At 41.2% G+C, this 23,178-nt stretch overlaps 1 protein-coding gene across 1 annotated transcript; it reads left to right on the top strand.

The window, feature by feature from the left end:
• The first annotated feature begins 148 nt into the window (after positions 1 to 148).
• USP16 (ubiquitin specific peptidase 16) lies at positions 149 to 23,003 on the top strand. The gene is made up of 18 exons (XM_054165969.1): positions 149 to 298; positions 2,515 to 2,604; positions 6,058 to 6,236; positions 6,883 to 6,986; positions 8,523 to 8,626; positions 10,723 to 10,904; positions 11,883 to 11,975; positions 12,656 to 12,786; positions 13,144 to 13,231; positions 14,898 to 14,976; positions 15,986 to 16,077; positions 16,846 to 16,902; positions 17,637 to 17,804; positions 18,974 to 19,640; positions 20,331 to 20,425; positions 22,043 to 22,129; positions 22,439 to 22,595; positions 22,708 to 23,003. The coding sequence occupies exons 2-18, from the start codon at positions 2,553 to 2,555 to the stop codon at positions 22,830 to 22,832; spliced, it is 2,460 nt and encodes an 819-aa protein (XP_054021944.1). The 5' UTR covers positions 149 to 298; positions 2,515 to 2,552; the 3' UTR covers positions 22,833 to 23,003.
• Positions 23,004 to 23,178: the final 175 nt, after the last annotated feature.

The following is a 23,178-nucleotide window of genomic DNA, read 5'->3' as shown; positions in this document are numbered from 1 at the left end:
TTCCACCTAACACGACCAGCCGGGCCGGAACGCACACCCAAGACCCTGGCTCTAGCACCGGTTACCCCGCGGGACGGAAGGCGGAAGGGGAGGTGCGAGGTGCCCGTGCATGCGCAGTCACGTCCCCACCCCCGTTCCCTTCCCGGCCGTGTCCTCACGGGCCCACAATGCAACGCGCCGGAAGAGCGTGTGGCAGCCGGTCACCGTCGCTCAACCGACTGGGGATGAGGTGAAGCTACCGGGCTACCCCGAGACGGAGCCATGCGCCACCAAGCTGTTCATTCCGCAGCACCGGCAGGTGAGGGATGGAAGCCCCCTAGTACTGCTGTCACTCTCCTACCAACACGGCCGCCCTCCTTCCCCTGCGCCGGGAGTCGGTCTTCCGACGATCTGCAACCTCCGCTCCGGCCGGGACACTTGGCTATCCCTATTGGCTGCGGCGCTTGTCAGTGAAGGCGCGGGAGTCGGACGCAAACCAATCGGAAGCAGGCGGGGCGGTGCAGCACGGTGTGCTCCGTGGCGGCGGGGACGGGGAGCACGTGGGTCAGGCTGGCCGTGCTGCGCTTAACCGAGCACCTAGGCCGGGTTGTGCTGAGTTTTCGGGGCACACGTGCTCCCCGTCGTTGCCCTAGAGCGAGGAAGTGCCGGCGGGGCCGCTGGGGCCCGGCCTGCTGCCCGGGGCAGGCTCCCGCCCCTCCCCTACAGCTTCCCTGGCGTTGCCGCTGTGGGCATTTTCCCCGTGTCACGTTTTGTCGTCTGTGGAGCGCTCTGCCTTATTTAAAAGAAATAAATACAGATGCCGGGTTTTGCGCCAGCTATGGGGCTGTGCAGGTTTTTTCCTGGTGTGGGCTGTTTCGTGGAACAGGCTGGTGACGAGCCCGTCAGACAAGTCTGTCCACACACAGCGTGGGTTAATTTAAATAGCTGTCCTTCTTTCTTGTCAGGAGCAGCGTCAGTTTGGAAAGGAATTTAAGGGTTTAGAGTGGTTTACAAAATCGCGTAGCTCTCTGTGGAATGCTGCACTGTAGAGGCAGTTTGTTAGATGAGCTGGTGTTTGTGAGCAAATTGAATGCTAAGTTGCAAAAGGTGACTAATTCCACTCCTGATGAAGTGGCTGGCCTGTCACTTAACAGGTGGATAATCTGCCCAAAAAACATCTTTCTAAAAAGTTTTTCATATCAAAAGTCTTCTTGTGTCATACTTAAACTGTTTATTTTTCTCTAATTCATAGAATCATAGGGTACATCAGTTTGGAAGGTACCCTTAGGTCAACTTGCCCAACCCCATTGCAGTGGGCCGGGACATCTTTAACTAGATCAGGGCCCCATCAAGTTTGGCCTTGAATATCTCTGGGGATGGGGCCTTCACTGAATCTCTGGGCAACCTGTCCAGTATTTTGCTACCCTCATTGTGAAGAACTGCCTTCTAATTTCTTCCATTCTCTTAAGCTGGCTTTGATTTTCGGCTGTGACAGCTCCGTGCAGGCAGCTGTTCTCTATGGCTGGTGTGCTGCTGACTGTAAACTAAGAAATTATTTAGAAAGGAGAAATACTACAGGTCAGACTTACTGCTTTGCTAACGTAAGGGATGGACAGCAGGGTTAGGCCAGCCTGCAAAGGCTGCATAAGACTACATAGACTTTGAACCTTTGTAGTTCGCTTGTTTTCCGTTGTATGGCACACATCAGTTTTTAAGTTTACCTGATCTTTTTGAATGATCTTTTATGAGATAAGGCAGAACCTTGCAGGAGCTGCAGACTAGAAGTTAAAACTGTCCTACCATATGTGCAGTAACCGATTTTTTGTAGTCAAGCACTTCTTGTAGGATTTTTTTAGTGGTAGATCACGCTACAAGGGTCTGTCTGTTTTCAAATATTTTTGAGTATTTACATGTGTCAGACTCAGAAGGAATTTGCATTAAGGAAATCTGACAGATTGGAATTGCAAAAGAACTTCCAGATTTAACTGGAACAAACCTAATTCTTTTTCCTGAAATGCCTGTCTTGTTAGTTAGCTAAAGTACAGGTCCTAAAGATGTATAGCATGTTTGATACTGAAGTCTCCCATCTTTTTTCTCTGTGCAGTGCTTTTGATTTAAGGTTTTAAATCCTTTATTTTTTATAATTCATGCTGCAATCTTTCCTGTGCAACAGCTACAATTACTTCACATTGAAGTATAATTATTTTCTTTTGAAAGTGTCAAATTAAACTACCTAGATTTTAGACCAGCTTGCTTTCTAAATAATGTAACAGCTACTACTAACATCTTTCAGTTTTAAAAAGCTGCCCTTAGCTAGTCACTATTTATATTTACTAGCTCTTTTGGTGGCTTTCTTGGCTTATTCTGTCTTGTAAGTATATAGTCATTGTTTAGCTCTGTGGTTAGGTTGCTATTTTCCCTGTGCTCATGATGGTGATTTTCATGGGGCATCTTTACCACAGAAAACACTTACTGTTTAGCAATGAACAAGCAGACCCAAAACCTGCTTCCTAATATACTGTTTTTCTTTGCTAGGTCACTGTTCCGTGTAAGAAAAATTACAGACTACAAATATGGGGAAGAAACGCGTCAAAGACAAAACGTCACAGTCTGATGAGCCTTCAGGTAGGCTGAGTATGTTTCCTCAGAGAAAGCTGTGGTCCTAATGTTTGTTTTAACTTCAAAAAGGACCTGAAAATTCATTAATATTAGAAGGCCTTTACGCTAGTCACTGGCTTTGAAGTCTCATTTGCAAACGTGTTGGATTGTGTAATTGAAATCGAAGTCTGCCAAGAGGCATTAGTGCTGCTGCTTCTCTGAATGTGCTGAAAAAATAATCCTATCTTGAAAACTAGGACTAGTTTCTGGTTTTCAGTAAACCCAAGACACTTCTTTGAAGACACAGCATTCTTTACTGACACACAGATCATGTTGAATCAGATTAAATTCCTTAATATAATGAGTTTGTAGAGTCAGCTGCTCAGCTTGTAATAGCTTTAAGTAGCATTTTTCCTAGTGAAGGTTCTATTGCAGAAGATTCTCGCTTCAGCAAAAAAGATTGTGATTTGAAATTGCTGTGATTTTTTTGTGTCATTTGTCTTTGCACTAGCAGCTAACTTAGTACTGGCCTTTGCTGCCTTAGCTCTGTAGTCACAGTGCTTTTGGGTTTTAACCTCTTCCTCTTTCTCTTCCTCTCCTCCTGTTGTGTCTTGCCCATGATTTTGCTGATTCTGAGCAGGAAAATGAGTTTGATCTGGGAATGAGCATACTAGAGTTTTAGCCAGGAGACTTGATGTGCTGGCCCATTTATTTTAAACTCAAGTTTACTCTTCTTTGGTTTCCTGGTTATCCTGGTCTTGTGGTAGTGTCTGCCTCTTGTGTTTTTTGGGGTTTTGTTTGGTTGCTTGGTTGGTGGGGTTTGTTGGTTGGTTGGGTGGTGGTGGTGGTTGTTTTTGTGTCTGCTGGAGTCAAGATCAATGTTTGCTGTGACTCTTCCTCATTTTGTCCAGCAAAGAAATTAGTTATGGTGTAATTGCTGATGGTGTCTTACTTTTTTGGCTAACAAAAGGCAAGCTTACCTCCAAAAGGTCCTCTAAAGCTACAGATGTAAACTAAGAATGATTGTTGGTGAATAATTCCACAGCAATAGCAGTGGCAATATACAAAAGGTTTGTTTGGGGGGGCGTGGGGGAAGTTGTAGATGAAACCTGTGGGCTTTTTGTGTTGCTTGGTTGGGTGTTTTGTATTGTTTTGGTTTTTTAAAGACTTGGAGGTCTAAATATCTGCATTTTACAGAATCATGGAATGTTAGGGGTTGGAAGGGACCTCTAGAGATCATCTAGTCCAATTCCCCTGCCAAAGGAGGATCACCTAGGGCAGGCTGCACAGGAACGCATCCAGGCAGGTTTTGAAAGTCTCCGTAGAAGGAGACTCCACAGCTGCTCTGGGCAGCCTGATCCGATGCTCTGTCAACCTGACCAAAGAGAAGTGTCTTCTCATATTTAGGTGGAATCTCCTTTGTTCTACCTTGTACATGTTGTTCCTTGTTCTGTCACTGGAAAAGAGACCACCACCTTCATCTTGACACCCACCTCTCAGATGTTTATAGACGTTGATAAGATCCCCTCTCAGCCTTTTCCTCTCAAGACTAAACAGCCCCAGTTCTCTCACTCTTTCTTCATAGGAGAAATGTTCAGCTCCTGCAGTCATCCTCACAGCTTTCCATTGGACTCTCTCTAGCAGGTCCCTGTCTCTCTTTAGGTGGGGAACCCAAAACGAGACACAGTGTTGGAGGGGTGATCTAACCACGGCAGAGGAGAGGGAGAGGAGAGCCTGCCTAGACCTGGGTATACTTTTCTTGTTGCACCCCAGGATCCCATTGGCCCTCTTGACCACAAGGGCACATTGCTGACCCATAGATAGTTTGCTGTCCTAAGGTCTTTCTTCATGGAGCTGCTTTCCAGCAGGATGACCCCTAGACTGTACTGGTGCCTTCTGTTATTCCTCCCCAGATGCAGGACACTACGCTTGTCCTTACTGAACTTTATTTGTTTCTTATTGGCCAGCATTTGCACTGTGGTGAAATACGATGATCTTGGGCACACACAGAACTGTAGGTACAAAACTTTTCACCATTTTCAGTTCATAAAGAGTTTGCTGGCTTGAGGCTGTAATATTGCCTGTAATCTTGCAATCTTTGACCTCAACAAAGATAGATTCAGATCTGTTATGCTGAGTAATAAAAATGCTTCTGTACCAGAGGACTTTGGACAGTTGAATTTTGTAAACAGTTCATGTAAGTCTTCTTAATAATAGCTTCACAAAAATATGTTTTTTTTTTTCCCTAAAAAGTACATGAAGCATTTTTCTTTTAGCAAGAGTTGTTTACTCTGTGATTTTTCTGACAGGAAGTAACTCTGTACCGTCAGATGTTTGACCTTGTAGTTGCAAATTTAGCTACTTGTAACTGCAAATAGGATCATCAGCCTACAGTTCACTGAATGTCTCAGAAACTGATGTTGTCAAAAAAAAAAACAACCAAAAAACCCCAAACCAAACCAACCAACCAACACCCAGAAAAAAGGGAAAAAATTAATGTTCCTCATTTTATATTTGAAACGACCTGGATCAGTTTGCACTTGCATCATCTGTCAGTCAGTTTCTCTGTACATGGCTTAGGCTTACAGGCAGGTTCTTTTTGCACAAGTGAGAATGTAACCAATGACCTTAAAAGTTAAATGACAATGAAATAAGATCTTAAGCTTGTGATAGTAGCTTTTAGCAAGAGAAGCCTGTTCTCAGTGTAACCATCCCTAGCAGAGTTTGGTTAAATAGGTGGAATTCGCACCAGGATCTGAAGGTGCAGCTCTAAGTGAGGTGAAGTGATACTAGAATAGAATAGAATAGAATAGAATAGAATAGAATAGAATAGAATAGAATAAACCAGATTGGAAAAGTCCTTTGAGATCATAGAGTCCAACCTATCACCCAACACTATCTAATCAACTAAACCATGGCACCAAGCACCACGTCCAGTCTTTTCCTAAACACCTCCAGTGATGGTGACTCCACCACCTGCCTGGGCAGCCCATTCCAATGGTATGAGTAGGATGACTCTACTGTTTGTTGTTCACAATAGTCTGCTGCATAATTTCACTGAGGCAGCTGTAAGCTTAACTTCCACAAGTTTCACTTTTCTAGACCAGCCCGGTCGGTGCCTTGGCGACTGAGAGCCATGGTAGTGGGCTGTGGCTGCTCTCTAGGAAGTGTGGAAATCTTACCACAATCAATAGGAACCACAGCCTGACACAGTAGATAGGTTTGTTTCCAAAAGTTTGGTGAATTTCTCTGCCTGGGTGTAGATGTGAGTGGCATGCTGGGGGATTTTTGTTGTTTTTTTCTGTAGTAATGCAGAAGTTTAGGCTGCAGCAATGTGATCCCTACATTGTAATTGGGGTTTCTTTCTGACACATCTGCTAAATTGTCAGTGTTTCTTTGCCTGTCCCAGCTGCTACCTGTTTCTTTGCTATTTGCATTTGTTATGATCCCTACATGCTTCTTGTCCTTTTTGTTTTGTAGAACCCGTGTGCAAGCATGTTCGTAAAGGATTGGAGCAAGGCCATCTGAAAAAGGCACTGCTAAATGTGGAGTGGCACGTTTGCCAGGACTGCCAGGCAGACAATAAGACACAAGAAAAATCTGAGGAGGAGACTGATGAAAGCCCTTCGATATGGTTATGTCTAAAGTGTGGCCATAGGGTATCTCTTGTTTTGTTCTTAATTTGTCTTAATATCTTTCAGTACCTCATAATGCACTGGAACAAGGGAGCTTCTAATTAAACTATCTTTAAAGTTGGTGCTAGATAAATGATTTTTTTTTATCCTGTAGTGATTAAAAAAATGTCTGCTCTAAATTGTTAATAAAGTACTTGGAAGCTTGGCACAGTGGCAGCTTGGCACAATGGCATTTATCAGGCTTAAGGCTAGAACACCATCTTGAGGCCTGACTTTCTAGGAAAGTATAAATTACTTTGGTAAGAAAATAAAAATTCCTGTTAATGCTTCTAATTTGACCTTTACAATAACACCGTCTGTTCACAGTAGGTTGTTAGACTTTGAATGCTGAATAGGTTTCTCTTCTATTTTGTATTTCAAGCTGTTCAAAATGGAATTTGTAAATTCAATGCTCAGTCCCTGGGCAACTTTATAGGCATTATGCACCCAGTAAGTTACCTTTCTCTCTTTGGAAAGAAGTGTCTTGATATAGAGATCTATCTGTCCATCCTAATTAGTTCAATATAATTAAGAAGTTTTCATTTTAATGTTGTGTTTGTACCCTGACTTTATGTATGTGTAATTGACAGTCCACTGGATTTTGTGACACTTGTGTTTATCAACATTGTAGGGCTGTGGCAGAAATTCTCAAGAGCAGCATGCTTTAAAGCATTCTTCAACACCAAGATCAGACCCTCATTGCTTGGTTCTCAGTTTGGACAACTGGAGTGTGTGGTGAGTTTGTCAGGCAGCAGTTACAAGACACAGCTAGAGGGCAACAGAGGCTGAAATATAATTTGTATATTCTTTTCTTTGTGAATTCCACACGTGAAAATCCCAGCAGTCTTTGCTGGGATTTGCTGAATTAGTTTCTTGTAAAATGCATAATTAGAAATTTTTCATGATTGAAGATGAAATCAACCAACTAGTAAATGCCCTTGACTTCATATTTTACTGCTTTTGCTTGGTCAGGATTCCAAGACACATGGAAACAAATAGAATAGAATTAACCAGGTTGGAAGAGACCTTTGATATGATTGAGTCAAACCTATCATCCAACACTATTCTAATCAAGCTCAAGCCAGTCTCAACCTGCACCAGGGGGGGTTTAGGCTGGATGTTAGGAAGAAGTTCTTCATAGGATGAGTGATTGGCCATTGGAATGGGCTGCCCAAGGAGGTGGTGGAGTCCCCATCGCTGGAGGTGTTTAGGAAGAGACAGTTTTGGTTTTGTTATTGTGTTTGTGGTATTGTTTTTCAGTGGGATATGAGGAAGTGTTAAAATTGCAGCTAATTCCAGGGATGCTAGAGATTCAGGGAAGCACTTTGCTGCAGATCTCTGTGTTTGATACCAGAAAACAGTCTGACTTAACAGTAATCCTGAAATCTGCCAAATTCATTTGTGCCTCCGAACTGCAGTGTGTTACAAAGTGCAGAAATATTTGCGTTCTCTTCAATATCTGTTGTCATCTCTTCAAAGAGCTGACTGGGCAAAACGACAAAGTTGGTGCACACAACTCTACTTCAGCTGTTTTCTGGCAAAATTTTACCTTTATGTGATTGTTTACCACTGCAGCTTCTCTTACAATTTCATTTAAAACAGATTAGAATCTTAGAATCATTAAGATTGGAAAAGACCTTTAAAGTCATCAAGTCCAACTGTGACCCCAACACCACCATGCCTGCTAATACATGTCCCATGTCTACACATATTTTTAACACCTACAAGGATGGTGACTGCACCACTTCCCTGAGCTTGCTGTTAGTGTCCAAATCATGTAATTCTTTGCTCATAATGGGAGAAATAGTTTTGTATCAGCAATGAAGGGACACTAAAAGTGTGCAGGGCTAATGGAAGGCACTTGTTTATTTCTTATCCAATCTAAATATAATGAAGGGCTTGCTAGGCTAGAATACTCACAGTGTTGTTCTTGCTGTAGCATTCCTATGTAATTTCCTTTAGGGCCTATTCTCTTGATATTTATTTACTTTTGTAAATTCTACCCTGCATTTATTTTTCTTGCAACAGGGTTTCTATGCACATCTTTTAAGACTGTAATTTGTATTTGTGAATTGCAACCTTCGGCCACTGAAATAGTTTAGCAAAGATAGTTTTTAAACTCTTTTATTTTCTTGATCAGAAGTAGGTTGAGCTCTAAGACTTTTAAATCTTAAAATAGGTCTTGCAATTTTGTAAGTTTGTGCATTGATTTATAAACAGTAGGAAAAAAAGGTAGGACTCATTGCCTTTCCTTGTTGGGGGGGGAGACAGGTGCTACATGTGTGACAATGAAGTTCCGTATGATGCTAAGAGCCGACTGGGCCAAACTGTGGATTGCATTAGAAAACAAGTTTGTACTGACTCATTGCATACAGGTAAGTAATTACAGTACACATACAGTAAATCAGAAAGACATAGAGTGATAGAATGGTCAGAAGGGACCTCCAAAGGTCATCTAGTCTGACCTCCTCACAGTCAGCAGGGACATCCTCAATTAGACCAGGTTGCCCAAGGCCTCGTTGAGCCTCGCCTTGAGTATCTCCAGGGAAAGGGGCCTCAACCACCTCCCTGGGCAAATTATTCTAGTGTTCCACCATCCTCATAGTAAAGAACTTGTTCCTAACATCCAATGTAAATCTGCTCTGCTCTGATTTCAAACCATTGCCCCTTGTCCTGTCACTGCAGGCCTTTGTAAACAGTCTCTCTCCATCCTTCCTGTAGGCCCCCTTAAGTGCAGTATACAGTACTGTAAATGCAGAACATAAACTAAATTAAGTTTAACTTGTGTATGGTAAAGTGAAAAGCTAATATCTTTATTTTATTTTTCTCTCTTTTTTTCATGTGTTAATTGTCAGAATTCTGATAGCATAAGTAATATGGACCTAATTGGACCACGATGTTGCTCAATGTCTCCTACACTTGCAGACCAGAAATATAGGAATAGGAAGAAAAAGAAATACAGTTTTACTGTGCCATTTTAAAATACATAGTGTTCAGTTGTTCTGTGAGTAAGGAGCTGAATTTCAATACTTAGAAGTGCTCTGTTTATTCATCAGTGTTGTGCAGTCTGTGATGAGTTCTGAAGGAGAATTGTCATTGCCTAGGGATGATTTGATTTGTTTTTTAAGAAAGTATTATTATAGGTAGTTGTGAATGTATCAGCTGAAACAATGAAGTGTCCAGGTGTTGAGGCACATTTTCTGATGGAGGGAGTATAAAAGTTTTGTCTGCTGGGTCTGCAGATTTAGTATAAGTAGCTGAGCTGCCATGCATTTAGAACTCTAAAATAGCATGTTCAGCCTACAGTCTATCTGCAAATTGTGTTTGTTTAAAAGGAAACAAACCCAGCAAACACTCGTTCCCTGTTTATGCAATAGCAAAACTGGTTCTGTATAAGGCATATCCACTAGAAAACTTGGAACAATCTGCCTATAAAAATAAATGCTATAATTTATGGCTATCAAAAACTCCAACACTATCTTACACTGGTGAAAGTATTGGCCCCTTGGGAAATACATCATAACCATATAGCAATGTCAAGTGAATATTTGAGTCTCTGAATATTTGTTCTGGAATCAGCTGAGGTTTTCCCACAGGAATCAGAATCTTTGAGTGGTTTTGATCAGCATTTTCCAGATACATCTCTACACGTATGTCTAATATTTAAACTTCATATTGGTTGCCAAAATTATCTTCTCAGGCTTGAACTGGAAAATAGATGAATATCTGAGTGCAGTTGTTGTCCCTTCAAGGTATTTCATCTGTTGTCCATCTGCATCTTGTCCATCTTTATTGCCTGTTTTCCTTGCTTTCTCCAAGCTGGCATTACTTTGTTTTGGCTCACATCTCTATTTACCTAATCAATAGTAGACTGTCAAGCTGGCAGAACAGGTGTGAGTGTTATTCTAAAACTTAGCCAGAAGTTCCTTATGGTTTTATCAAACAGGTCATTGAAATTTTGAGCTGCACACCAAATTAATTATGTGGAAAATGTTTTGAAGAATATAAACCTTCCAGCTTCATCTTAAGACTCATGTAATGAACATGCTTTGACATTGGGAAGCTTGTGCACTTAATTTCAGATAACAGTGCCATGTTAAAAGAGATATTATCTCAGAAGCCCTAACATAGGTGACTTTGAAACAGGAATGAAGTTTCAGATAACACATGCAGGGATTCAGAGTTTGTTGATGTGCATGGCTTGTGGCCCAAGTTGCACATTTAACTTGCACACTGATCTGAGTTTTCAGGGGGGGTTATATTTAATTTTTTTTGTTGGTGGTTGTTTCATTTTGTTTACTTTTTAACTCTTTTTACACAGCCAGTTTTAAATCTAAACCAGTAGTGTTAAATTTATACAATTGCAGAATTAATTATCCTATCTTAAAGTTTTAAACAGCATAGGTTACTGCTGCCTGTAATAACTTGGTCCTAGCCCACTCCTAATGTACTGTGTTTTTCACTCTTTCAGTCAAGCAACAAGAAGAGAACAAAGAATTTGAAAATAAAAAAGTAGAAAAGGACAGCAAAAATGAGCAAGAAAAAGAAATCTCACTTAAAGAAGAGAGTTCTCATTCAAGTACTAGCTCGGAAGTGACCGTGAAAGGACTTAGTAACTTGGGGAATACGTGTTTCTTTAATGCAGTGATGCAGGTATGGTAGTTATTGCTGCTTCTTAAACTTCAAAGAGCAAAAAAAAATCCAAACAACCCAGCCCACATCAACCCTGCCCTCAGTGTTTTACAACAGCACAATCTGCCAGGAATGATGGAGTCTTCCTGAAAATAATGTGTTGGCCCAAAGAAATATGAAAAAAATGGAGCTGCAGGTTCAGACTTGCTTTGAGGGAAAATGCACACTGACTTGCCTTTGAGGGATGGCATCTTTCACTGATGCAAAGCAAACGTGTCAGCTTCCTAGTTTAGTAAAAAATATAAAGCAGTCTGACATATTACCCTTGCTGACCTCTTAGAATATAAGAAATGAATCCCCCAAGACTCTGGGTGTTTAGTGAAAAGAAAAATGTCTCTCTTAGCAATAGGAAGTCAAATCAAAGTTAATCTTAACAGGAGGAGCATATTGCATTGCCATCTTGTGTGTCTTGCTAAGCTAGGAAGTGTTTGAATAGAATAAACTCGCTCTTTCATGTATGTTGAAACTTGCAAGTAGTCTTGTTTTCTTTGGTTCTTGATATTGAAGCTTTACCTGAGTGAAACTCCCACTCTACTTGCAGGTTTTAATAAACAGTTTGATTTATTATTTTTTCATACATATTTTAAACCAAGCAAAGATTACACACTTCATCTTACCTTTTGATTTTTAGAAACAGGCATTAGTAAATAGACTGGCAGAAGATCAGTCTGCAGAGGAATAGTATATTTAGGTTTTCTGCACCCTAAGTAATATATATAGAGGACTCTTGCAAGTCCCATTAGCTGTATGGAATGTATGTTTACCTGTTAAACACTGTTAGCATTTATGCTAGAGTGGTACTTGCCACTCTAGTTCCGTGTTTGGGAAAACTAAAATGCTCTTAATCTGCTTGCTGCAAATTCCATCATGGGTGGAACTCAGTTGCTCTTCCTCTTCTTACCCAGATGCCAATCTTCTCCTGTCTTTTATGTTCTACAGAATTTATCACAAACTCCAGTTCTGAGGGAGCTGCTTAAGGAAGCTAAAATGCCTGATGCAACAGTGAAAATTGAGTCACCTGAGTTATCCATGGTATAAATCTTCAGCCTTCATAGTGTTTCTTCCCACCCTTCAATTCTCTTGATGAAACAAGCAATACTCATCTGTGCAGTTTAAATCCATTTCATCTAAATGCTAACAAAATTAAGGTGTAAATTCAGTGGGAGCTCCACCCATAAGCTGCTTCCACGTCTGAAGTCAGCAGAGGACTTGGATTCCAAGCGAAAGAGCAGTGATTCAGTGCTCTTAACTACTGGTTGTCATCAAAGGAGTACTTAGCATTATGGTTAAGTTGTTTTAAGGCATGAAAATGTGTAAGTCTGCTATAACGCCACAGCTAAATGCAAGATAGGAAGCTAGCAGATGTCTGCAGCACTAACTATAATGCACCTGCTGTTACAGTTAGAGATTTCAATGGGAAAGAAGGGTTGTGCATTTGAATAAATGTGTTTTCCTAATAAAAGCAAGAAATCTGTAGCTGCAACTAAGCTATAAATAATTCATGATGCTTAGCGCAGCGTTTTGGTATCGTGAGACTCCATAGGTGGGTTGGTTTTGGTCAGGTTAACTTACTGCCATTTTGGAATTGTGTGTATTGTATTTTACAGTAATGTTTTCAAGAACTGAAATGTTTGGATAAGGGAAAAACTTGCTCCAGAAGGATCTTTCACGAAATTAAGGCAAAACAACTTTGTTGCTTTTGTTTAAAACAGGAGCCTCAGCTGGTAAAACTAGATCAGCCAGGTCCTTTGACATTAGCCATGTATCAGTTCCTGACAGAAATGCAAGAGACTAAAAAAGGGGTAGTCACTCCTAAGGAACTTTTTGCTCAGGTTTGTAAAAAGTGAGTATCTGTGCAACTGTACATCATGGTATGAAAAAAGTTTGTTGTTTAAAATGAAGGTCAATTTTCTCCCTTGTTTTCATCTTGAGCTCACATCAGAGCATATGGAATTGATATACTACTTTATCCTCTTACTTCAGAACATGTTAAGAGGAAACTATAAATGAATAAAAGCAAGATGAGAGATATTCATCTTGTGGCATATTCTGATTAGCTAGCTTCATATTTTTAGAAAATAACATGTATTTTATATGCATATTTGCTTGAGCCTTCATTCTTTTGTGTCTGATATGAATTGGTTTTACTTTGTCTTATCTCTTAAGTTTGGTTAACACTTCACAATTGTTGTTTAAACAGAGCAATACGGTTTAAAGGTTACCAGCAGCAAGACAGCCATGAATTGCTTCGTTACTTACTTGATGGAATGAGAACAGAAGAAATCCAAGTGAGTGCTAATTTCATAGTTGTGCATACCTTTCTTCTTCATACCACAGACAAAGATTTTCCCCTCTGTTGAGGGAAGAGAGTTCTTTCTGAGGTAAGTCAGCCTCTGTAGAGTGGTTTGTGCTGCCCATAGCATTTAATTGAAGCAGACTAGCAACAGAGTTGTAGAACTGGGCAGTCTCTGAGTGTTGGGGTTGTGAAGGAGCAACCACAGGTATGACTCTCACAGCTTAACAAAACTTCTGAAAAAAAGTTTGTGGCCTATATCTCTTTCATATATTGAACACAGTGTGTAAGTTTCTAATGTGATTATTTTTTCTGTCTTTTGGGAAGTGGTGTACTGATTATTCTCTATGCCCTTCTAAAAAAATCAAGTAGAACGGTTCAGCTTTGCTTGCTTTGATTAATTCAACACTTCTAATATAGATGTTGAGTTGCTGGAACATGTCCAGAGAAGGGCAACAAAGCTGAGGAGGGGTTTGGAGCGCAAACCCTGTGAGGAGAGGCTGAGGGAGCTGGGGTTGCTTAGCCTGGAGAAGAGGAGGCTCAGGGGTGACCTTATTGCTCTCTACAACTACCTGAAGGGAGGTTGTAGCCAGGTGGATGTTGGTCTCTTCTCCCAGGCAACCACCAACAGAATAAGGGGACACAGTCTCAAGATGCACCAGGGGAGGTTTAGGCTGGATGTTTGGAAGAAGTTTTTCACAGAAAGAGTTATTTGCCATTGGAATGGGCTGCCCAGGGAGGTGGTGGAGTCACCATCATTGGAGGTGTTTAGGAAGAGACTGGATGGGGCCTTTGGTGCCATGGTTTAGTTGATTAGATTGTGTTGGGTGATAGAATCATGGAGTCAATAAGGTTGGAAAAGACCGATCATCAAGTCCAACTGTAACCCAACTACCATGACCACTAAACTACATCCTGAAGTGCCATGGCCACAGGTTTCTTGACCACCTCCAGGGATGGGGACTCCACCACCTCCCTGGGCAGCCTCTTCCAATCCCTGACTACTATTGCAGCAAAGAAATTTTTCCTAATTCCAACCTAACCTTCCCCTGACACAATTTGAGGCTGTTTCTTTTCATCCTAATGCTAGTTATTTACACCAGCCTCACTGCAGCCTCCTCCCAGGGAGCTGTAGAGAGCAATGAGGGTTGGACTTGATCTCTGAAGTCTTTTCCAACATGGTTTATTCTGTTCTGTTCTATTCTATTCTATTCAAAATGTCTGTTGTCATTCAGAAGTAGGTTGTCCAACACTTCTACAGGAAAAAGTGGGTTTGGAGCATGTGTTGTCACCCTAAAGAATGTGTTTTTTTTCTTAACTTCTGAAATGCCCGAAGGCTCACATGTGGATATTTTTATTTTCCAGTTTAGACTTGGGAAAGTGTTTCCTCCTCAGATGGATTTTCTTACATACTAATTGCAATGTTAAGTCCCAGGCTTGATTCTCGCTTGGTTATTTTTTTAATACCCACAGGAACTATTAATTTGTCTCTGTAGGCATTTGTTGTTTGTCTTGATTCTTTTAATTGCTTAAGATAAAAGTTTTCCCTTAAAAAACCCAAAAACTCAACAAACCCAACCCAAACCTGTTTGGTAAAATGTGCTAGCTAACTGAATGAGTTTAGGAAATCTTACAGTGTGCATTTATTTTGAAATTTTCAGCAAATCAGTGTTGGAATACTGAAGACACTGATTGACTCTAACAAACAGAATGAAGAGGAACTTAAAAAGAAAATTAAAGGTAAAGCAGTTACTGATGTTGTGGTCATTGGCAATCTATTTCTTTGGATTACATACTAGAAATGCCAACTAAAAGACACATGTTTGATTGTATACCTTTGGGATCAGGCTGCCCAGGGAAGTGGTACAGTCCCCATCCCTGAAGCAATTTAAAAGCCATATACATGTGGTGCTGAGGGACATGGTTTAGTGGTGACCTGGCAGTGCTGGGTTAATGGTTGGACTTGATGATCTGGAAGGTCTTTTCCAAACTAAATGATTCTGTGATTCTGTGAATATATCTGTATCTCTGAGTAGTGTTCATCTGCTTAGTTAAAAGTCTGATTGAACTTGGTGGCTTCTCCTTCCTAACAGTCTTAAGTGTGAGCTGATTCTAGAAATACTAAAAGTTAATCTAATTAATGATAATTTAATTAATAAATAATATTTAATCTTTCAGATATGATGAAAGAAAATATTAGCAGATTAATGTAGTAACAGTTTATTCAGTCATCATGGACCGTTGTTCCTTTACTGTTTGGTAGGGGTTTTTTGTGTCAGTTAATGGAAGAATTCTTAAACTCAAGATGACTTAGGTTAGAAGATGAAAGGCAAGTTTAAATTCAGACTATGTACCATACTGAAAATATAACTTGAGGAAATCATGGGGTTTTTATGTAGGACACTTATACAGACAAAAAATTGGTGCTTATTTTTTAGGTTCAGACACTTAAGTCCTGAGAGAAGGCAGTGATGCTTACTGGCACACAGTACTTCTGAGAAAGCAGATAAATGTTTTGGAGTTGAGAAAGTGGTAAAGGTGTTGGTTCAATCAAGCTGTCTTCTGCAAGTGTTACACAAAAGAATCTTATTTAAGAATCTTGCTGTACTTCCTGGGGAAAACAGAGCAGGCCAGCACGTTCCATCGTGTGTCTTGCTCTTTTTATTCTATTCAGTATGCCATAACTGAGTTGGTTGCCAGTATATTGTATGTAATACTAAACTTTACTATCTACTTTGTCAATTCACAGAATATGAAAAGAAAAAGGGAATACAGAGTTTTGTAGACCGAATCTTTGGTGGAGAATTAACCAGTACAATTATGTGTGAGGAATGCAGAACTGTAAGTAAACTGCCTGCTTTGAGTAGCTTAGAGTATAATTTCATGTAATCTGCAAGAGAACCCCAAAGTAACTTGATGTAGAAATAAGTGAAATTTAAGAGGTTTGCTTCAGTCAAACTTTTAAGTGTTGACTAGCTGCATGCTTTTCAGAGAGAGGCGTGGCTTGTCTTCACTTACCTTTTCAAAAGCCTTCCAAAAAAAGAGGTCAGCAGCAGCAAGCTGCCTGTGCCAGAAGAAATCACTCTCAGATCCCTAGTAAACACCTTCCAGTGGTGCAGATTAGAGTGTATTCATTGTTCTGCCACCAGCAGTATGCTGCCAGGGGCTTTTCCTTGTTTTCATCAAATGGTTAGGTTTTTGCCTTTCCTGCACTGGGATGACTGCAGGATTGCTTAACCATTCTCCAGGCAACAAGGTACTGTTGGGATAATGCATCCTGAAAATAATTAACAGTGTTAGCAAGTGGGATAGCGGAATGTCATGACAGATTGCAGATAGCCATCCCGAACCCTAAATTGGGTTCTCACATCCTAGCCAGTAGAAAACTGAAATTTGTGAAAGTCTTTTGTGCTTTTTCATGTGGTATGACTGCTAGATTTTGGTCATGGATAGCTATTTGTGAAGATAAATCAGGTGTGCTTTAAATTTGTATGCACAAGTGTAAATGTGCATTAAATGCAGACAAGACTGAATACTAATAAGCCTATTGATAGAGAGCCAGCCATTTCCAATCAAAATTAAATTGCACTTTTGAACATTTATTTAAAGGTATCTTTGGTCCATGAGTCCTTCCTTGATTTGTCACTTCCTCTACTAGATGATCAGGTAAGAAATTGTACATGCTTGCTTTTTGCCTTAGTTCTTGTTTGCTTGTATGAAAACACCTTACTTATATAGAATAGAACAGAATTAACCAGGTTGCATGTGACCTTTGAGATCATGGAGTCCAACCTATCACCCAACACCATCTAATCAACTAAACCATAGCACCAAACACACCATCCAGTCTCTTCCTAAACACCTCCAGTGATGGTGACTCCACCACCTCCCTGGGCAGCACATTCCAATGGCAAATAACTCTTTCTGTATAGAACTTCTTCCTAATATCCAGCCTAAACCTCCCTTGGTGTAGCTTGAGACTGTGTCCTCTTGTTCTGGTGCTGGTTGCCCGGGAGAAGAGACCAGCCCCCACCTGGCTACAACTTCCCTTCAGGTAGTTGTAGACAGCAATAAGGTCTCCTCTGAGCCTCCTCTTCTCCAGGCTAAGCAACCCCAGCTCCCTCAGCCTCTCCTCATAGGGCTTGTGCTCCATACCCCTCCCCAGCTTTGTTGCCCTTCTCTGGACACCTTCCAGCAATTCAACATCTTTCCTAAACTGAGTGGCCCAGAACTGGACACAGTACTCAAGGTGTGGCCTAACCAGTGCTGAGTACAGGGGCAGAATGACCTCCCTGCTCCTGCTGGCCACACTGTTCCTGCAGCATCTCTGTTTCTGTGGGGGTTTTCTGGCTTTCTTCATCTTTTTTTTTTTTTCTTTAAATTATTTTTTTTTCTTGTAGAAAGTAAAAATAACAAAAGAGAGAAATGCTAAACAAACCAATGAAAAGGAATCTGAAGATGAAGAAGATAAAAACAATGACTGTTATCTTAAGCAGAGAGATGAGCCCTCCGGTCCAAGTAAGCACCTTCAGAAAAAAGCAAAGAAACAGGCCAAAAAACAAGCCAAGGTTGGTTTTGGTAACTATTTCCCTTTTATTAATGAAGCATTTGCAAATTCTGCTAGAAGAGATTCTTTTTGCTTCCTCAGGTTAGAGGGAGGAGTGAGAGCTTACAGTCTCACTCAAATGCACAAGTGTGAAAAGACCAATTCAGTCTATTTCTTTGCTGTTAAAAGTTGCCGCGCTGGGAATCGGGTAGTGTCTGGAGGAGTGTGGAATTTGTGGCCCATGCAAAGGAGTGTTAGTTTGTGTCCAAAAGCTGTTCTCCAGTCAGTGACTGCAGGAATAGTCACAGAATAGACATAAGAAAGGTTTAAGAAGATACAAAGACAATCCTAAGGAATAGAATAGACCAGACCAGACCAGGTTGGAAGAGACCTTCAAGATCATCGCATCCAACCCACCTAAACAACTAAACCATGACACCAAGCACCCCATCAAGTCTGCTCCTGAACACCTCCAATGATGGTGATTCCACCACCTCCCCAGGCAGCCCATTCCAATGGGCAGTCACTCTCTCTGTATAGAACTTCTTCCTAACATCCAGCCTAAACCTCCCCTGGTGCATCTTGAGACTGTGTCCTCTTGTTCTGGTACTGGCTGCCTGGGAGAAGAGACCAACATCTGCCTGTCTACAACCCCCCTTCAGGTAGTTGTAGAGAGCAAGAAGGTCACCCCGAGTCTCCTCCTTTCCAGGCTAAGCAACCCCAGCTCCCTCAGCGTCTCCTCATAGGGGTTGTGCTCCAAACCCCTCCCCAGCTTTGTTGCCCTTCTCTGGACTCGTTCCAGCAAGTCAACCTCCTTCCTAAACTGAGGGGCCCAGAACTGGACACAGTACTGGAGGTGCGGCCTAACCAGTGCAGTGTACAGGGGCAGAATGACCTCCCTGCTCCTGCTGGCCACACTGTTCCTGATGCAGGCCAGGATGCCATTGGCCCTCTTGGCTGCCTGGGCAAAGATGCTGTGTAATAAAGAGAAGTGGGAACTGTACGTGAGGGAGGATAAATTCAATACATCACCTCTGATCATTGAATCATAGATTATTCTCCTTACTCCTACCCATTAAATCTGTGGCATGCTGAAAAAAACTTGATAAAGAAGTGGCAAGAAATGCTGAATGTTATTTAAACCTTTTCTGTGGTTTGTGTTTTTTGTATGTTACATATTCAAATCTGCAGAGCCAGCGCCGCCAGCAAAAACTTCAAGAAAAGGTTCTTCACTTGACAGACATCTGTGCACCTGAACAGTCAGAAAAAGATGTTGAGTATAACCGAGAAGCAGAAGCAGAAATTAACTCTGAAACTCCTGATGTGAAGCAAGAAGAGGAATCAACAAATGATTGCAGAGATCACTGCTTAGCTGAAGACAATTTGAGTGTACAGGAAAGTAGTACAGAAGTTCAGAGCATGCATGAAAATAGAGGAAAGCCAGAAGAAGAGTGTGTAGAAAATGAGTCACTCGTGGATCTCCCCATGGAAGGCTTAGATTCTCCTGTAAAGTTGGTCAATGGCCTTGACAACCTATCTTTAAAAGTTGAGGGTGATGAAAATGAGGAAGATCTAGCCACTGACTTTTCACAACTACACCTGGGTGCCGATGCTGAATCCGTCTTGAGTACCTTAGATGACCTTCAAAGTATTCCCACCAAGACATGTGAATTATCAGCTGAAGATTCAGAAAGAGCATTTTGTACTCTTGCAAACCGGGAAGATCTGAACCTGGAAGAGGGTTCAGTCCAGTACTGTTTGTATCAGTTTACCCGTAATGAAAAACTTACTGAGACCAATAAACTACTCTGTGATGTATGTACACAAATGCATTATGGACCAAAGAAGAACATAAAAAGTATGACAAATTACCTCTTAAGAGAAAACTTTAAATATGTTCTAACTGCTGCTTGGGTGGGTGAAGGAGGTGGGGGGAGTGGGGTAAAGTGGGAGTCTCTATAGTTGTATAACTTAACTTGGACAAATTCAACTAGTATTCAGTAGGTAGGTTCTGAGAACCCTTTTTGCCCAGATCAATATAAGTTCTTAACTAAGCAGAACTGTAGGTTCACAGGTTTGGGTACAGAATACCTCAGGAGTGAAAGAATGAGCAGAGGGGCTTGGGTTTGGGTTTGTAGGGAGATAGAGTATATTTCAATCTAAAAATTAGGTGGATGAATGTAGGGAGTAGCTGTTCAGCAGGTGACTTTTCTGTTCTTCCTCAAATGTGAAAATTCTGCTGTGACAGTCATGGGGAAATCATATTGCTGGGAAGGCCAGTAAAAACCACATGCAATTTCTGATTTTTAGAGTTGTAGAGAGCAAGCAAGAATTCATCCTGCTTGTATTGACACTGCTCATGATGTGAGCAGTTGTTTTTTTGTGATCTGGGATCTGCACGATGGCAGCTGCTGTACAGATCCTCATTTAACGTGATGTTAAAAAGGGGAATGTTTGGTTTCTCAGTTGATGTAGTAGAGGACGTTGTAAGAGGTTACACAGTGAGAATAAATTCTTGCTGTGATGTTGGTGGTGTTCTTTTCTGCAGGTGAAAAGAAGTATGTTTATACTAATGCCAGAAAACAGATGCTCATCTCTCTTGCTCCTCCTGTTCTGACTCTTCACTTGAAGAGGTTTCAACAGGTAAGTGCAGACTGATAATGCAAAAATATGGTATCAGTTATATATATGTGTGTGTGTATGTATATAAATATGTATCTGCACATAGTACTAGCTTAGCTTAGAACTAATGTTAGCATATTCTCATGTCCTGTAGGTCTGTTTTGGTTTGTGGGTTGGTTTGGTTGTTTTCCCAAGGTTTGGAAAGCATTGGTGCGCAGCATTGGTTTATGTGACCTTTGAGGAGTTGGGGATTGTTTCCCTGGAAGAATATTCCATTAGTTACCTGGGAAACATGGTCTTCTGAGCTTATTTGCAGTATATTCCCTCACTATTGTTATTGCTTACTGTATTAAGCAGTATCTCAGTAAAAATTGTTTCCTTCTACTACCACAGTTTATGGACTCTTACAGTACAGATAGAGCAGGATCCTTTGCTAAGTGAATATAGCAAAACAGGTCAGGAAAATTCAAGAAGAAAGGATTTGGAGCCTTACTGAGGGGGGGTGGGGAAAGGGGATGAATGGAAAGCAGTGCAAGTTAGGTCTTATTTGTTAGAGACTGAAGTAAAGGGTTTGCCTTTTTTCCAAGTTGTTGGAAAATTTTTAACTTAGGGCTTTACCTTTTCTGAAAGAGAAGAGCAATGGGGGTGGGAGACATTCAGTCTGGAGAAGAGAAGGCTCCGAGGTGACCTAATTGTGGCCTTCCAGTATCTGAAGGGGGCCTACAAGAAGGCTGGGGAGGGACTTCTCAGGATCTCAGGTAGTGATAGGACTAGGGGGAATGGAATGAAGCTGGAGGTGGGGAGATTCAGGCTGGGTGTGAGGAGGAAGTTCTTCACCATGAGAGTGGTGAAGCCCTGGAATGGGTTGTCCAGGGAGGTGGTTGGGGCCCCATCCCTGGAGGTGTTTAAGCCCAGGCTGGATGAGGCTCTGGCCAGCATGATCTAGTGTGGGGTGTCCCTGCCCATGGCATGGGGTCGGAACTAGATGATCCTTGTGGTCCCTTCTGACCCTGACTGATACTATGATTATTTCCCTGTTCATATTTTGGTCAAAATACTTGAAAAATAAGGGAGATGACCTTAAGCAGATGAAAAACAATGTTTCACAGAGAAAATGAATGTGTGTAGCCCATTCCAAGAGACTGTAACATAATTGAGTATGTAAGATTTATTTTCCATGTTGTTTCTCCAGTTTGATACTGGAAAAAGGTGGGAGTAGAAGTTACAAGTCTTGGCAATGTAAAGTTAGATCCTTAGGTATCGCTACAGTATCTGAGAAGCAAGAGATGTCCTCATAGTTAGATAAGTACATTAAAGGGTTTTGTTTGTTTGTTTGTTTGTTTGGAGTTTTGGGGAGGTTTATTTCATTTTATTTTCACTTTTGCAACCATTAAGTTGTCTTCAGAGCTGAAAAAACATCTTAACTTGTACTCCAGTGCAGCATGTGGGGGGCATGGAGGTAATGCTGGAAAACCTTGGGCATTGGAGGAGGAAAAACAAGTCATGTTTTTCCCATTTTTGTGTAATGTAAAGTTAATTTGGTATTGTTGAAACTTTATCCTTAAACATTTAGTAGGTAGGCATGGGTTCAACATGCTACATTCTAACATCATGAGTTTTTCCTCTGCTTTGTCTAAGGGTGGATTTAATCTGCGGAAGGTTAACAAGCACATCAAGTTTCCAGAAGTGATAGACTTGGCTCCTTTTTGTACAGCTAAGTGTAAAGTAAGTGGGGAAACCATCAGATTTCCTTTACTCCTGCTCTAATGTGCTTTCACGGTTAAGCTGCTATGCAGAATCTGCAGAACACTTCTCAAGCTTCAGTTATTTTCTGTGATAATCCTGGGTACCTTGCAACTTACACAGGTGCAGCTTACGTAAGTTGGTGTGCTTCCAGTGATCACAGCTGTGGTGCTTGCACGAATCTGTAATGTCCACCTTTCCCTTCAGCAGCAGCCAAGTGAAGCATTTACATTTTAGCCTTCTTCAAACCCCCAGTACCCAACCGACTCAGCTAAACTTTTGCTTTTACAGAATGTAGCTGAAGGGGAAACAAAAGTGCTGTACTCTCTCTATGGAGTTGTTGAACATAGTGGAACAATGAGGTCTGGGCACTACACTGCTTATGCTAAAATGAGAAACATGAACAACAATCTCTCTGATCTTGTCCTTCGAGGCCAATCTCCTCAAGGTAAATAGTTACAGATGTTTCACAGATTGTTTCTTAGTGCAGAACAGTAGCCGCAGCCAATTGCCACCATTCCTTGTTGTAACTTTTTACTCCTGAATTCTTCCTTTCTCAGCTTCAGAAACTGAACCAGTAAAAGGGCAGTGGTTCCACATCAGTGATACCCACGTGCAAGCTGTGTCTGCAGCAAAAGTGCTGAGCTCGCAAGCCTATCTCCTGTTCTACGAGCGACTGCTCTAACTCCCTGTACATGCAGCTGTCTTCAGGTGGTCTAAAAGAAGGCAGAGACTTGCAAATCCTGTTTTCAACATGCTGGAGCTACTGTACACAACCGCAGGAATATATTTTGCTTCTTGGACACACTGACAAGTGGTTAACTTACACTTTTTCCAATGTTTTCACTTTAAATAAAAGGATTTTTTTCTAAATAACAGCTTTGAGCTTCTCTTGAGTAATTTGTGTTGGCACAGACAAGCAACCACTAAGTTTAGTTTCCTGTGAGTGCTATACAGTGTAGGCAGCAACTTTTTTTACTTTAAAGGGATTAGCTATCATTTTGAACTATAGTTATCTTGGCTATCATTTG

Source organism: Dryobates pubescens, chromosome 12, assembly GCF_014839835.1.
Source record: "Dryobates pubescens isolate bDryPub1 chromosome 12, bDryPub1.pri, whole genome shotgun sequence".
Lineage (NCBI taxonomy): Eukaryota > Metazoa > Chordata > Aves > Piciformes > Picidae > Dryobates > Dryobates pubescens.
This window is presented reverse-complemented; position numbering and strand designations above follow the sequence as displayed.

Bases quoted from the DNA above. Each gene is read 5' to 3' on its own strand.
- USP16 (XM_054165969.1), top strand. From the start codon at position 2,553: ATGGGGAAGAAACGCGTCAAAGACAAAACGTCACAGTCTGATGAGCCT. The intron at 6,237-6,882 runs GTATCTCTTGTT...TCAACATTGTAG, and splicing joins GTCTAAAGTGTGGCCATAGG to GGCTGTGGCAGAAATTCTCA. The intron at 11,976-12,655 runs GTATAAATCTTC...TGTTTAAAACAG, and splicing joins AGTCACCTGAGTTATCCATG to GAGCCTCAGCTGGTAAAACT.